Below are 15,060 nucleotides of genomic sequence, written 5' to 3' on the forward strand. Positions count from 1 at the left end.
TATTGCCAGGCATTTGTGCTACATATTAAGTGTTCAATAAGCAATGTCACTTTTCCCAGATAGCTTATAGTCTAGCAGAAGAAACAGATACTAAACTAAAAAAAAACCAAACATACATATAAATATGTAATTACAAAATGAGATGAGGATTAAGAAAGAGACGAACAGTGAGGGGATGATTTTAGACATGGTCAGGGTGAGGGAGTAAGTGATCAGGGAATGTCTCTGACGAAAGGACAATTAATGTCAAGACTGAAATGTGTAAGTGGGAGGTACTATTCAACCAATCTGGTTTTAGATTCTTTAAAAAATATTTTCAGTCAATTCTTTTTTCTTTGCTTATTCTATTGGCTTTTTGTGAAATTTGATGATATCATTAATGTTACTTAATGCAAATAAGAGTTCCCATTGCTCTTTTTTTTTCCATTTATTTTTATTAGTTGGAGGCTAATTACTTTACAATCTTGTAGTGGTTTTTGCCATACATTGACATGAATCAGCCATGGATTTACATGTATTCCCCATCCTGAACCCCCCTCCCACCTCCCTCCCCATCCCATCCCTCTGGGTCATCCCAGTGCACCAGCCCCGAGAGACCCATTGCTTTTGTGACCACTCTTTCATAGTTGTCTTCATGCTTCTCTGACCATTCCTCTGCAGCCTTCCCGCCCCGCCCCTCCCCTCCTTCCCAGCTGGAGTGTCAAGGTTTTGAAGTCTATAAACCCTCCCTGAATGATCTCTCTCTCTCTCTCTATGGGTTCAATCCCTATATCCTTGAGACTCACAAATCTCTGTCTTCAGTCACTTCTCAGCTCCAAATTCATAAATTGTCTGATGGAGTTTCTCTTTCTGGATAAACCAGAGATGCCTCAAATTCAACAAATATAAAACTCAATTTCTATTCCCACCTAAATCTATTTTTGCTGCTATTGCCTATCTTCATTATTGTAAAATCTTCTACTCTATCTCTGCAGCTAAAAGGATGGAATCTTTCTCAGCTTCTTTTATGTCACTCACTCCTCCTATTTACCAGTATACTCTATTCCTGTTGCACATCCGTGGTTCAAGCCATACTCAAGCCTAAGTGGATTATTTTAAACATTTCCTAATTGTTTCCCCATCTTCAGTCCAGTCCAGTCCACCCTCTTCACTACCATCAGTTACCTTTTTAAAGCAAGTATTTGATCATTCTTGCATGGTTCTCTAGTGCCAAGACTAAGAACTACAAATCTCTTACCAGGATATTAAGGTACTCTACAGTCTGATTTACCTTTAAAGTCTAATTTTATGCCACTGCTTTCTGCTTATTTTTGGTGGGAAAATAGCTTACCATTTTTCATACATACCAGGCATGCTCTTTATTCTGTGTGCCTCTGTATGTGCTGTTTTATCTACCTGGAAATTACTTCCCTCTGTTTCTCTACCTCTTAAACACAAGCTCATATTCCAGTAAGCTGTTAAAGATGACATCTTTTGCAATATGAACCCATTTATCTTAGTCAAAATTTCTGTGTCTCCTAATACTTAGCTCATGCTTTGATTTTAGTAATTTTATTATATTATGCTTATTTGTATGTCACTCTCCCTACTAGACTTTTCAAGATGGCCAGAACTAGATCTTACATTTGACACATACAGTGCTGAGTATATGGATGCTTGAATCAAGTTTAATTATCTACACATTTATTATTAATTATCATCTTAATAATAGCAACAACTTATTGAATGTCTACTGGGTGCCAGGCAGTGAATTAGGAACTATTCAAACACTATCTCATTTTCACACCACCACCAAGAGGTAGTTGATATTGTGCTAAGTTGCTTCAGTCATGTCCGACTCTATGTGATCTCATGGACAGTATGTAGCCCGCCAGGCTCCTCTGTCCATGGGATTCTCCAGGCAAGAATACTGGAGTGGTTTGCCATGCCCTCCTCCAGGGGATCTACCCGACTCAGGGATCAAACCTGAGTCTCTTACATCTCCTGCATTGGCAGGGAGGTTCTTTATGACTAACACCACCTAGGAAGCCCATAAAGTATTAGTTGCTCAGTCGTGTCTAACTCTTTGCAGCCCCATGGACTGTAGCCCACCAGGCTCCTTTGTCCATGGAATTCTCCAGGCAAGAACACTGGAATGGGTAGCTATTCCCTTCTCTAGGGGATCTTCCCAACTCAGGGTTACAACCCAGGTCACCCACATTGCAGGGATATTCTTTATTGGCTGAGCCACCAAGGAAGCTTTTTTTATTTTTTAGTAAAATATCTCTTGTTTAAATAAAATATCTCTATTTTAAATAAAAGAACTAAGGCAATGGTGAAATGATTTGCCCACAAATGTCATTAACTGACTGAGTCAAATTTCAGTCCCATATTATTATATTACAAGACTCATGTTCTTTCTCACTGTAGTTCTAGCCCCAATCATGCTAGTGTCATCTTAGCTAACACGGGGGGGGGCGGGGAAATCTATATTCCTCTCAGAATATCTAAGGTACTATCAAAATCTTACAGGATTATTTTGATATTGATTTTTCTTGCCTTGACTAGGCACTGCACTTATAGTGTACATAAGCAGACATATATACAATATTCAATATTCATGGATGTATATGCAAAGAACACTAAAATAATTGATTTTTTTAAGGATGATTTTTTTCTAAAATAGGATTACTTAACATTTGGGATACTAAATCAAACTTTTAGAAGGAAATGAACTTTATAAATGATTGTATGCAATTGTACATCCCAAGTGCTGCTGTGAAAACTCCCTTGGTGAGCTCTTAGTTTTTCAAGTAGCTAGATAAAATGCCACAAATTGAGTTAATAAGCCTCCTTAATTTGTAATTTGGCATGGCATAACACATCATATACAATGAAGGAGGAGAATGCCACATCCAGTTGGCTGATAATTTGGAGATTTTTTTTTTCTTCTTGCATTGAAATTATTTTTGTAAAGAGAAGGAGAAGAAGAAAAAAAAATTAGGAAAAAATTTTAAAAGGAAAGAAAACAGGGAGAAAAAAGAAAAGTTTCCCTTCCCACCAGTTCTATGATGCCCTTACCAGTGCACACAGAAGGTCAACCGCTTCCAAAATCAGCTCCTGATGGCCGATGCGGCTGACTCCCAGATCCTCTAGTTCCTGATGTGTGATGCGCAGCAGCTGGTCCCCACTGATCTTCTCCCTCTCAAAATTCTTGATATACTGTTGCAAACAGTCATCAAGACCTGCAGAAGAAACATATTGAAGACCAGAATGAAAAACAAAAAACAAACAAAACAGTGGAACCAAACAAAATTTTAAAAGTAATAAAGCAAGCATTAACTCCTACCAAGTCACAAACTGAGTCCATTTCAGCTCTGGACTAGTTCAGTCATCCACATTTTCTCAACCTATATATGGGTTTCACTGCGGTGGGGTGGGGGTGGTGAAATAATCACTTCCTCCTATCCTTAGCTGTTAGGTTCCTATTTGAATTTTCCTCAGCAATTACTGGAAATCCTTACCTCTCTTCCCAGCATTCTCTTTGTGGCCTGTTTCACAAAATGTGTTAATGGGCATATTCCCCTACTTCCAAATTTATCTCCACCCTCTCCCTCCTTTCTTCTTTAACTCCATTGCAGAGGGAGAGGTATCCTTGTTTCAAAACAAGGCTATTCAATCTTCCTCTGCCACCTTAACACTACTTCAACAATTAAAAAATTAAATTTTGAAGTAAACCATTTCTTTTTTATTGACTTCTATGTTCAAACCTCTGTCACCTTAAAAAACAAAATAAAACAAAATTCTTTCCTTGATTTCCTTGATGCTGTGTTTCCCACTAGTCTGTTATTCCCTTCAAAGCCAAACCCCTTACACCTTTATTTCCTCACCTACAATGCACTCTTCAATCTACCATCATTTGCAATTTACAGATCCAAAAGCAGAAATCCACAATGAATATGATTTTCAAGATTACTCAGGGCACTTAATAAGTGATTGGCCAGGCTACAGATTGAGTGGCTTCAATAACCTATGAAACGACTTGATATAAATGTTGAACTGGACTAATAAGATTTTTAAGTAAGAAATACCAAGAAAGTGAGGCAATTCTCAATATCTAAGAGGTCTTGATTATGTGTCAAGGAGGGAAATGAAAGGTCATAATGGGCTACAACTCAGCTGAAATTATGATAGAGCAGATATTATAAGTAAGAAGAGAAAGCAGAGACAAGATTACAAAAACTGTGCAAAGGGAAGCAAAGTTCCATGACAGAAATTCTGTAGCCATTGAAAGATGGATACTCCTAAAAGCTGCCTGGTTCCTGGTACAGTAGTCTAGTATAACCAGGTCACACATGTCTTCACTAAATTTCAAACTTTCTTAAAGTAACTTGAGTTACCCTTCAGTCTCTCCATACTATCTACTCTTTCTTTCACCCTCTACTGGTATGTGTACATTGCTCTTTCTTGGTTCTCTTTGCCCATTTGTTGTCAGTTCCCTTTCAGGATGCTTTTTCCAACTGTCCTAAAATACTGTTGCTCTGCACTCCAGAGACCCCTTCCTACTTGCCTTACCTCTCACTCATTACATTCTAACTGAAGAATCTCATCCACATCCACATCCATGTCTTCAACTTCCATCTGAGATCTTAAACATCCATTTCAGATTTCCCTCATGAATGCCAAACCTACATATCTATATATTGTAACACGTCCACAACACAACTCCTCATTTTCCCCTCCACAGGAGTGTCCTGTAATCACCTTCTCAGTGAATGGCACCACCACCTATCCAAGGATAAAAACTAAATACTGTATTCTAATCACTGGAAAACTGACCAAACTACATCAATATATAGGGTACTTTACAGATACCTAGAATATCTAATAAATCTAGACACATGAGATTTTGCTCTAGAACCCATGCGGTTAAATTTTGTTTTGACAATTCTCATATAGTTGTGAGATGATACAGTCATGTTAAATTCTTGATTTAATTCAGAGATATGCTGGCCATCACTCTTAATTTGTAAGTAAAAGCGTATTTACTCTTTGCTTTTTCCTCTATTCAAATTTAATTTTATTCAACCAAAAAGATAAAAATTTTCTTCAAAACCCTTTATGCCACTAGATAATTCTAAATTGCAACAAAAGTTAGGCAATATCTGATTTAACAAATGGGAAATAATGTGAACAAGAATAACAAACAGTGGAGCATCCATGCCAAGGAATACTACTTAGCAAGGAATACTACTTTTTAATTAAAAGGAATAACTGACATACACAATTACTTGAATGAAGCTCAGAGTATTATGCTGAGTGAAAATGACCGATATGAAAGCACTTCCTGCAAGATTCCATTTATAATACATAGTGAAAATGATGAAACTATTGCAGTAGAAAACATATCAGTAGTTGTCAGATATTGGGTATATGAAGAGGCTATCACTATAAAGCAGCAAGAGGGAGATTCTGGAGGTGATGAAACTGTTTTGTGCCCCAACTGTGATATGGTAATGCAAATCTATACACATATTAAAACTTATACCACTGTAATGCCACCAACATCAATTTTATTCTGCAAATTAAAAAAATAAAAATTAAAAATACTATAAATGAACTGCAGGCTATACAACATTTGGAATATATTAATTTTGGAATATAATTTAATTTATTACTTGGAAAGTACTAAAACTTTAACTGAAAAACATTTCCTTCTCATATCATTTTATCATAGTGACTAATATAAAAGACCAGGGAATAATGTTTCCAGCATTCCTTTCAGCAACTATTTATTAATTACCTAATACTAACTTTGGGGCAGTGTACATTCAGCATTTAACTACCTTTGAAAAGTCTCCTTCACCCTGCTAATTGGCAGAGCTGAGACTATAAACAGAATTCTAAGAAGCTGATATAATATAGGATATATAGAGTGATACACTAGAAAACCACTCAGTGACTGTGGTCTCTAGAAGACTTCTTAGATGGCAAAGCTCCACTATAGGGACCACCATCATTTCTACTTTTCTCCCCAAACCCAAGTTTTTCCTCTAAAAATTTAATGTTGTCTTTAGTTCAGTTGCGTCTGACTCTTTTCAACCCCATGGACTGCAGCATTTCAGGCTTCCCTATCCATCACCAACTCCAGGAGTTTGCTCAAACTCATGTCCATTGAGTCAATTATGCCATCCAACCATCTCATTCTCTGTTGTTCCCTTCTCCTTCTGCCTTCAAGCTTTCCCAACATCAGGGTCTTTTCTAATGAGTCAGTTCTTCACATCAGGTTGCCAAAGTATTGGAGCTTCAGCTTCAGCACCAGTCCTTCCAATAAATATTCAGGACTGATTTCCTTTAGGATGGACTGGTTGGATCTCCTTGTAGTCCAAGGGACTCTTAAGAGTCTTCTCCAACACCACAGTTCCAAAGCATCAATTCTTTGGCGCTCAGTTTTCTTTATTGTCCAACTCTCACATCCATACATATCTACTGGAAAAACTAGTGCTTTGACTAGACAGACCTTTGTTGGTAAAATAATGTCTCTGTTTTTAATATGCTGTCTAGGTTGGTCACAGCTTTAGCTTTTCTACCAAGGAACAAGTGTCCTTTAATTTCATGGTTGCAGTCACCATCTGCAGTGATTTTGGAGCCCAAGAAGATAAAGCCTGTCACTGTTTCCATTGTCTCCACGTCCGTATGCCATGATGTGATGGGACCTGATGCCATGATCTTAGTTGAGTTTTAAGCCAGCTTTTTTACTTTCCTCTTTCACTTTCATCAATAGGCTCTTTAATTCCTTTTCACTTTCTGCCCTAAGGGTGGTGTTATCTGCATATCTGAGGTTATTGATATTTCTCCCAGCAATCTTGATTCCAGCTTGTGCTTCATCCAGCCCAGCATTTCTCATGATGTACTCTGCATATAAGTTAAATAAGCAGGGTGACAACAAGCCTTGTTGTACCCCTTTCCCGATTTGGAACCAGTCTGTTGCTCCATGTCCAGCTCTAACTGTTGCTTCTTGACCTGCACACAGGTTTCTCAGGTCAGGTGGTCTAGTATTCCCATCTCTTTAAGAATTTCCCAGTTTGTTGTGATCCACAGTCAAAGGCTGTAGTGTAGTCAATGAAGCAGAAGTAGATGATTTTCTGTAAATTCTCTTGTTTTTTCTATGATCCAACAGATGATGGTAATTTGATCTCTGGTTCCTCTGCCTTTTCTAAATCCAGCTTGAAATCTGGAAGTTCTCAGTTCATGTACTGTTGAAGCCTAACTTGGGAGAATTTTGAGCATTACTTTGCTAGAGCCAAATTGAGGAAGTACAGCAAAGGAGGGATAAAAAAAAAGAGAGAAACGGGTGGTATTGAAAGGTTGTTGCTGAATGAAAAGACGCCGGGATTCTTGGCCTCTGGAGGAGAAGAATTCAATCTGGGGCCAGAGATGAGGGTTTATCGTTCAGAGATTTTGTGTAATAAAGTTTTATTAAAGCATAAAGGAGATAGAGAAAGCTTCTGACATAGGCATCAGAAGGGGGCAGAAAGAGTACCCCCCTGCTAGTCTTCAGCTGGATGTTATATAGTCACTAGCAGTCTGTTAATGAAAGAAAGGAATGTGTTAAAACTCAGAATGGCACCAGGCCCCTCATCCATAAGATGCATTTTCGGATAATCCTGGCACCAGATGATTCATCCCGGGCTATAAAACAATTGACTTGAATCTTGTAGAAGGGCAGATTACCATACAAATAGTTTTGTTTACATAGATTAGGGGAACAATGTCTGAGTATAACATACTGGTTTGTAAAGTAGGTTCTGAGCCATTAGGCAGAACCAACTTGAAGACAGAGTCTGGGGTAAATGCATAGTACATTAACATAGCTTAGGACAAACATTTCCATAAGAAAAATGCATTGGTTAACTCAAGGTTTGAGAATAGTTAACTTCAGGTGAAACCAGGTGTGGTTACGGCAACACAGTATTTTAAGAGAAACCTCCTTTTAAATTTGTATAGAGAAGGAAAAAACTATTGCTAGTTTGTTTCCTCCTGCCACTTAAGAGAGATAAAAATGTCTGACACTTGCAGCCTATTTCTTCCCTTTGGAGACCCCTGGCCTTCCTGCCTGTTACCCTCTCAGTATCATGAAGATGAACCAAAAAAAAAAAAAAAATTCAAGACTAGCAGTACAGGACTGTGGTAAAGGAAAACACCCAGTCAGTTGACCACAATTCAAAGCCCACTCTTAATCTGACAACAAGAAGACTATTGGTGACTTCAATTGGAATATCACAATAGTAAAGCCAGAAGTCAGACAGAGCATGGAGTTGAATGGTGAGAAATTAGAGGCCTTGCATATAGAATATTCTTTTAGGAGATTGTATGGTATTGATGAGGATAGAGAGTTGATAAGGAGGTATCACATGGGGACAAAGGGGCTATTGTTATATCAACAAGACTATATGGTGAAAGGATCTAAAGATGAATAATGTCACCATTTATCCATTTGCAAGTTTACACAGTAACTGACTGACAAAGCAAGGATTAAAACCTAGTGCCAAAGGATTCTGAAGTCCAATCTCTTTTGATTGGACTACATCAGATCATTTCAAGGTTAAAAAAACAGACCTCAACAATAATCTGTATGCTTGCAGAAAGAGATAAATGGAGATAGAAACATACAATTATTAAAATGAACAAAGGACAACACAGGACAGGGGCTATAAAATCATATTCTTCTATACATAAATGGAAAAATTATTTAAAACTACCAAGTCATGAATTCCATGTAAGTATACTCTGATAAATCGAACAGAATATGGGGCCTGTTTGGCATTTGATCTGATGCTGTGTTCAAATGAATAAAAGGACAAACACTGCAAAGTTTTTAGATATCACTAAAACCAATGCCATACATGCTGACTTGAGAACTCCTTGTCCTTATATTCTTCAATGCCATCTTTCAGTCACCCTCCTTCTACAAACCAGCAATTTCTCTACAACAAATAGTATATGATTTCTTTTTACACAGATTCCCAAGAAAACCAGATAAAATAGAAAATGGAAGGTCAATTTTCTTCTGGGTCTGTTCTAATTTACTTTGTCCTAATTTCTTCTAGAAAATGTTAAGCTGGCAATACTTTTCCATTATTTCCAAGTAGAAAAGATGATTCTGATTAACAGTAATACCTTCAATTTATTTATTTATTTATTTTGTGCTGTGTGCCAAGCACTGTTTTAAGAACTTCACAAACATTTTCTCATTTAATCTGTAGGACATTCTTATGGATTACATATAATTATCTTTATTTTACAGATAAGAAATGGACATTTAGAGATCATGCCCTGGATCCCATAGCTTAATAAACAGTAAAGTCAAGTCTAAAACCAAGTCCATCTGACACCAAATCTCTACCTTTAAAGCCTATGCTAAATTAGAAGAAATCAGAATTCTTCCCAAAGTGATCATCTGTAACATACTAGAAAGACATTATACCAAAAATATTTTTTCTATTTTCCATTTGAAACTTTAAAGACATTGTTTTAAAATCCCTTTACTTAAATTTTACCTTATATCAAAAGGGGTTTAAGTATGTCATTTACATGCATACAGGCACGCACAACTCAGCAGGAGAACACAAATTAAAAAGTAGATGAGAAAAATATGGTTCAGAGAAAATATGATTAGTCATTAAATGGGATCCAGAAATAATAGTAATACACAAACTTCATAACAATGAAAAATATTAGACTTGCTAAAGTATGGGAGGAGCTAGAACACTGCTTGTAAATTGCCTAGAAGATAATAAAGAAGAAAACTGGATCAGGTACACAGTTAAAAATACTCATTAGAAAAGCAAACCAATTTCTAAGAGAAGTTCACCTATTCCTGATTTGTTGTTCAGTTCCTAGGTTGTGTGCGACTCTTTGTGACCCCATGGACTTCAGCATGCAAGGCTTTCTGTCTTTCATTATCTCTCAGAGTTTGCTCAGATTCATGTCCATTGAGTCGGGGACGCCATTCAACCATCTCATCCTCTGCTGCCCCTTTCACCTTTTGTCTTTGATCTTTCCCAGCAACAGGATCATTTCCAATGAGTTGGCTCTTTGCATGAGGTGGCCAAAGTATTGGAGTTTCAGCTATAGCATCAGTTCTTCCAATGAATATTCAAGGTTGATTTCATGTAGAATTGACTGGTTTGATTTCCTTGTAATTCAAGGGACTCTCAAGAGTCTTCTCCAGCACCACAGTTCAAAAGTGTCAAATACTAAAGACAAAAAAAGATTTCCTATGGGAAGAAATTCTTGTGTGATGTAATGAATACTGCCTTCAATAAACCCCTTTAATAAACACAAATATAGGTTCTAATTGGAGTCTCTTACAGCAATGTTGAAATACATTTTTCCTAAAATTTTATTGTCTTGTATGCCAAATAGTAACTGATTATCACAAAGACAAAAAATACTCATATTTACTGGCTTTAAAGATGTTACAATTTCTCAACAGAGGTTCTAATTCTAAGGAGAAAATAGCTAGTAGAGTCTCACTTTTATAATAATAAAAATAAATGGGTGAGCTGGAGTTGAATCATCTTTGGAAAATCGATAGTTTGTCAACAGGTGTTTAAAATGTTGAGGATACATATTGTATATTCATTCAATGACAACTGAAAATAAAAGACTCCTACTGTCATACTGCTAATTTTATAAAGCACACTTATAGGTTTTGACTTAAAAAAGTACAAGTCACAGGCAATAAAAGAAAAAAAAACAAATAAATTGGACTTCATCAAAATTAAGTAATTTTGTTCATTAAAGCACACTATAAACAAGAGCAAAAAGGCACTCATGGAATGGGAGAAAATATTTGCAAATGAGAATTCTGGCAAGGGACAGAATAGATAAAGAACTTCAGAATAAAGAACTCACCTGTAACTCAACAACAGCGAAAAAAGTTGATTAATAAATGGCAAAAGCCTTAAACAGACATTTCTCCAAAGAATGTTTGTATATAGATGTCCAATAAGCACATTAAAAGATGTTCAACATCACTAGTCACTAGGGAATACAAGCCAAAATTATAATGAAATACTACCTCATATCCATTAGGATAGCAATGATCCAACAAAACAAAATAAACAAGATACAAAACAACAAGTGCTGTCAAGGATGTGGATAAACATCATCAATAGGAATATAAAATGGTACAACTACTATGTAAAAGAGTACAACAGTTACTCAAAAAAATGGAAAAAAGAACTACCATGTAATCCAGTAATTTCACTTCTGGAGCCAAAAGAAGTGAAAGCAAGGTCTCAAAAAGGTATCTGTCAATCACAAATTCCTGAAATAGCTCTCCCCCTATCTTTCCCCTGGTAACCAAAAATTTGTTCTCCAAGTCTGTGAGTCAGTTTCTATTTCACAAATAAGTTCATTTGTTTGATTTTTTGTATACACTGCTGTATTTTAAATGGATAACCAATAAAGACTTAATGTATATCACAGGGAACTCTGCTCAATATTATTTAACAGCCTAACTGGGAAAATAATTTGAAAAAGAATAGATATTTGTATAAATGAATCACTTTGCTGTATACCTGAAATTAATAAAACATTGTTAATCAACTATACTCCAATATAAAAAGTTAAAAAAATCTGTATACCCATGTTCATAGCAGCATTATTCACAACAAACAAAAAGTGGAAACACCACAAGTGTCCATCAACAGATGAACAAACAACAGAATATTTTTCAGTCTTAAAAAGGAAAGAGATGCTGACACATGCTATAAAATAGATGACTCCCGAGCACAAAGTGAAATAGACCATTCACAAAAGGACAAATACTATGTGACTGAAATTATATGAGGTACCTAGAATACCTAGAATTCATAGACATAAAGTAGAATGCTGGTTGCCACGGGCTGAGAGAGGGAGTTAGTGTTTAATAGGTACAGAGTTTCAGTTTTATAAGATGAATTGTTTTATGGATAGATATTAGTGATGGTAGCTTAATAATGCGAATGGACATAACATCACTGAAATGTGCATTTTAGTATGTCTAAAATAGCAAATTTGATGTCATGTGTATTTTATAATTTAAAAAATTTTAATGATTAAAAATGGTAAATTTTACATTATGTATATATTAAAAAGTACAAACTAACTAAAAAATTCAGTTCAGTTCAGTAGCTCAGTCATGTCTGACTCTTTGCGACCCCATGACTGCAGCATGCCAGGCCTCCCTGTCCATCACCAACTCCTGGAGTTTACTCAAACTCACGTCCATTGAGTCGGTGATGCCATCCAACCATCTCATCCTCTGTTGTCCCCTTCTCCTCCTGCCTTAAACCTTTCCCAGCATCAGGGTCTTCAAATGAGTCAGCTCTTCACATCAGGTGGCCAAAGTATTAACCTTAGCCTAAATTTACTACTTTCAAATTTTAAATAGACTTAAGCATTTGGGGAAGTATATGTGTTTATGAAAGTCATGCCTGTAATTTACTATATTTGATTACAAATGCTATGTTCCTGTGTAATTAAGTTTCTCTAATAGAAACATAACTCTTCTTTTGTTGACTACAAAGAAACCATAAAAAGCAATGATTTACTAAATTCAGGGAATCTTACATGAAACTCATCAATATATCTCAACCAAGCTAATACATCATGAAAAAATAATTAGCCTAATCACAACAGGATTTAATACAGCTATCTTTTATTTTTTAATATTTTCATTTAATGTCTAAACAATATTGTTGAATGTGAAGACATGCCAAAAGTTTCAGCAATATGTGGATTCTGAATTTTATAAAAACTTGTACACTAGCCATACCAAGGGAGGAAAGCAACTTTGTATCCAAGCACCATCCACATAAATGTTGAAGGAATAGTAGCAGAAAGGATTAATCAGTCATCTTTGAGTGCTGGGAGAGATCTCCTTCTCTAGGGAGGAAGTGGGGGGTAGGCGGTGTTTGCCCAATGTTGATGTGAGGACAACCTGGGTCATGCCACTGTAAAGGGCAAAACTTGTTGATCCAACTTTACTTCTGGAGAGTCATCTAATTTATCTCAGCCCCAGGCTTCCCTTAATATTCTTGATTTTCTTCAGATTTAAATCAGATTCCTAAATCAATAACTAGTCCTTAGCACAGACCTGTATATGATTTTCCTCTGACCAACTAGCTTGCTGAGCTAGGAATATCTCATTTTCTGGCCCAGTATCAGTATCCCTCCCAAGTGCTTTTCCATTTCCTGATATCAACTTTCATTTATTCATTCAACAAGTATTTATCAAATGCCTAGTTATGATCTAGGTATTATTCTAGGGAATATGAATAAAAGGTAAGCAGAAATAGACATGGTCCCTTCCTTCATGGAGCTAACAGTTTAATGGGAAAGACCACTACATAAAGAATCACACAAGCAACTCTGACATGTAAATCGAAGGAAAGGTATCTTTGAATGGTGCTTCAAAAGCCTGTAATAGGGGGATATGACCAAATTCGACAGTTCAAGGGTAGGTTTCCTGTGAGAAGTATGACAAGAGGAGTGTGAGCCAGTTACACAAAGGGGGAGGGAAGAGCATTAGATTCTGGAAACAGCAAAGATCCAAAGGTGGGACAAGGGATGGAGAGTATGAAGCACCAAAAGAAAGCCAGCATTACTGAAGCCTGCATTCAGATTTGTGCTTGCAAAAGCTCCCGCTGGCTTCAATGTGTAGCACAGTGACTTGTGACCAGTTTACCTTTTGCCAAGAAAAGATCATCTTTGGCAAGAACTCATCTTCCTGCTCAGTACCTTCACTTCTCAAGTTATTCCAGTCATGGGAGTTGAATACAGCTTTCCCAAACATGTCTTTTCTTGGGCTATTTCATTCCTCCACGCTACCTACATCACACCTTCCCCTTGTACAACCACCTAGTCTCCTCCTGGTAACAAAAAGTAAGGGGATAAAAACCTAGAAGTACAACCTATCCCATGTTAATTATACCTGAACAACAAATCAAAAATCAATGGGAAAAAATGCGATAAAAGTAGAAACATCTTTTAAAATTGATTCGGAAAAAAAACCAAACAGTATGGTAATAGAAAGTAAAAAACTGTCTTCAGAAGTTTCAGCTGATCATTTTAATCCAAACTTATGCAAATCATTAATTCTGAGTGAAATAACTTCCCCAAAAGAAAACTCTAGAATTAAAGTAATAACTGGAGAAACAAAGGGTACCATCCACTAGTAAACCTAATCTCAATACATCTCGTATGATGCTTCCCTAATTACAAATCTTATACAGCATTCCAAATCCACTGTGTGCACCCTCCTCCTCTGGTACGCATACACACACATACACAATTGACACGCTTTTTGCCATGATAAATGTCTATAACAGACAATAACTAGTCAAGAATTTGACAGGTTCAAGCCAAAAAGAAATCTTTGGTGTTTTAAAACATTTTGTTAAATTTACTTATTTCTTTAATTGCAGGATAATTGTTTTACAGAATTCTGTTGCTTTTTGTCAAACATCAACATGAATCAGCCATAGGTATACATATATCCCCTCCCTTTTGAACCTCCCTTCCATTTCCCTCCCTATCGCACCCCTCTAGGTTGATACAGAGACCGTTTGAGTGCTCTGATTCATAGGGCAGATTCCCATTGGATATCTATTTTATATATGGTATGACTCCTAAAACAGGTTATAAAATATTAGACTCAATTTAATTTTCAGTCCCCTTCATGGATCACAGCCTTGTCTTGGAGAAGGGGCTTGTGTAAATCAATGAAGATATGAGCCAAGCCATGGAAGGCCACCCAAGACTGATGGTTCATAGTAGAGAGTTCCAACAAAATGTGGTCCACTGGAGGAGGGACTATGCTAAAGCCTTAGACTGTGTAGATCACAACAAATGGTGGAAAATTCTTAGAGATATGAATACCCGACTATCTTACCTGTCTCCAAAGAAAACTGTATGCACATCAAGAAACAACAGTTACAACCTTACGTGAAACAAATGACTGGTTCAAAATTGGGAAAGGAGTACAACAAGGCTGTATACTATCACCGTACTTATTTAACTTATATGCAG

The 15,060-nt window shown here is 36.6% G+C and overlaps 1 protein-coding gene across 4 annotated transcripts in view; it reads right to left on the reverse strand.

The window, feature by feature from the left end:
* CNKSR2 (connector enhancer of kinase suppressor of Ras 2) overlaps positions 1-15,060 on the reverse strand; it is a 271,503-nt gene that overhangs the window by 212,045 nt on the left and 44,398 nt on the right. For all 4 annotated transcript variants that reach the window (XM_061136326.1, XM_061136325.1, XM_061136324.1 and 1 more), the window contains exon 2: positions 3,061-3,224. In XM_061136326.1, coding sequence (XP_060992309.1) covers positions 3,061-3,224 — 164 coding nt within the window. The remainder of the gene's footprint in view (positions 1-3,060; positions 3,225-15,060) is intronic.

This window comes from Dama dama, chromosome X (assembly GCF_033118175.1).
Source record: "Dama dama isolate Ldn47 chromosome X, ASM3311817v1, whole genome shotgun sequence".
Lineage (NCBI taxonomy): Eukaryota > Metazoa > Chordata > Mammalia > Artiodactyla > Cervidae > Dama > Dama dama.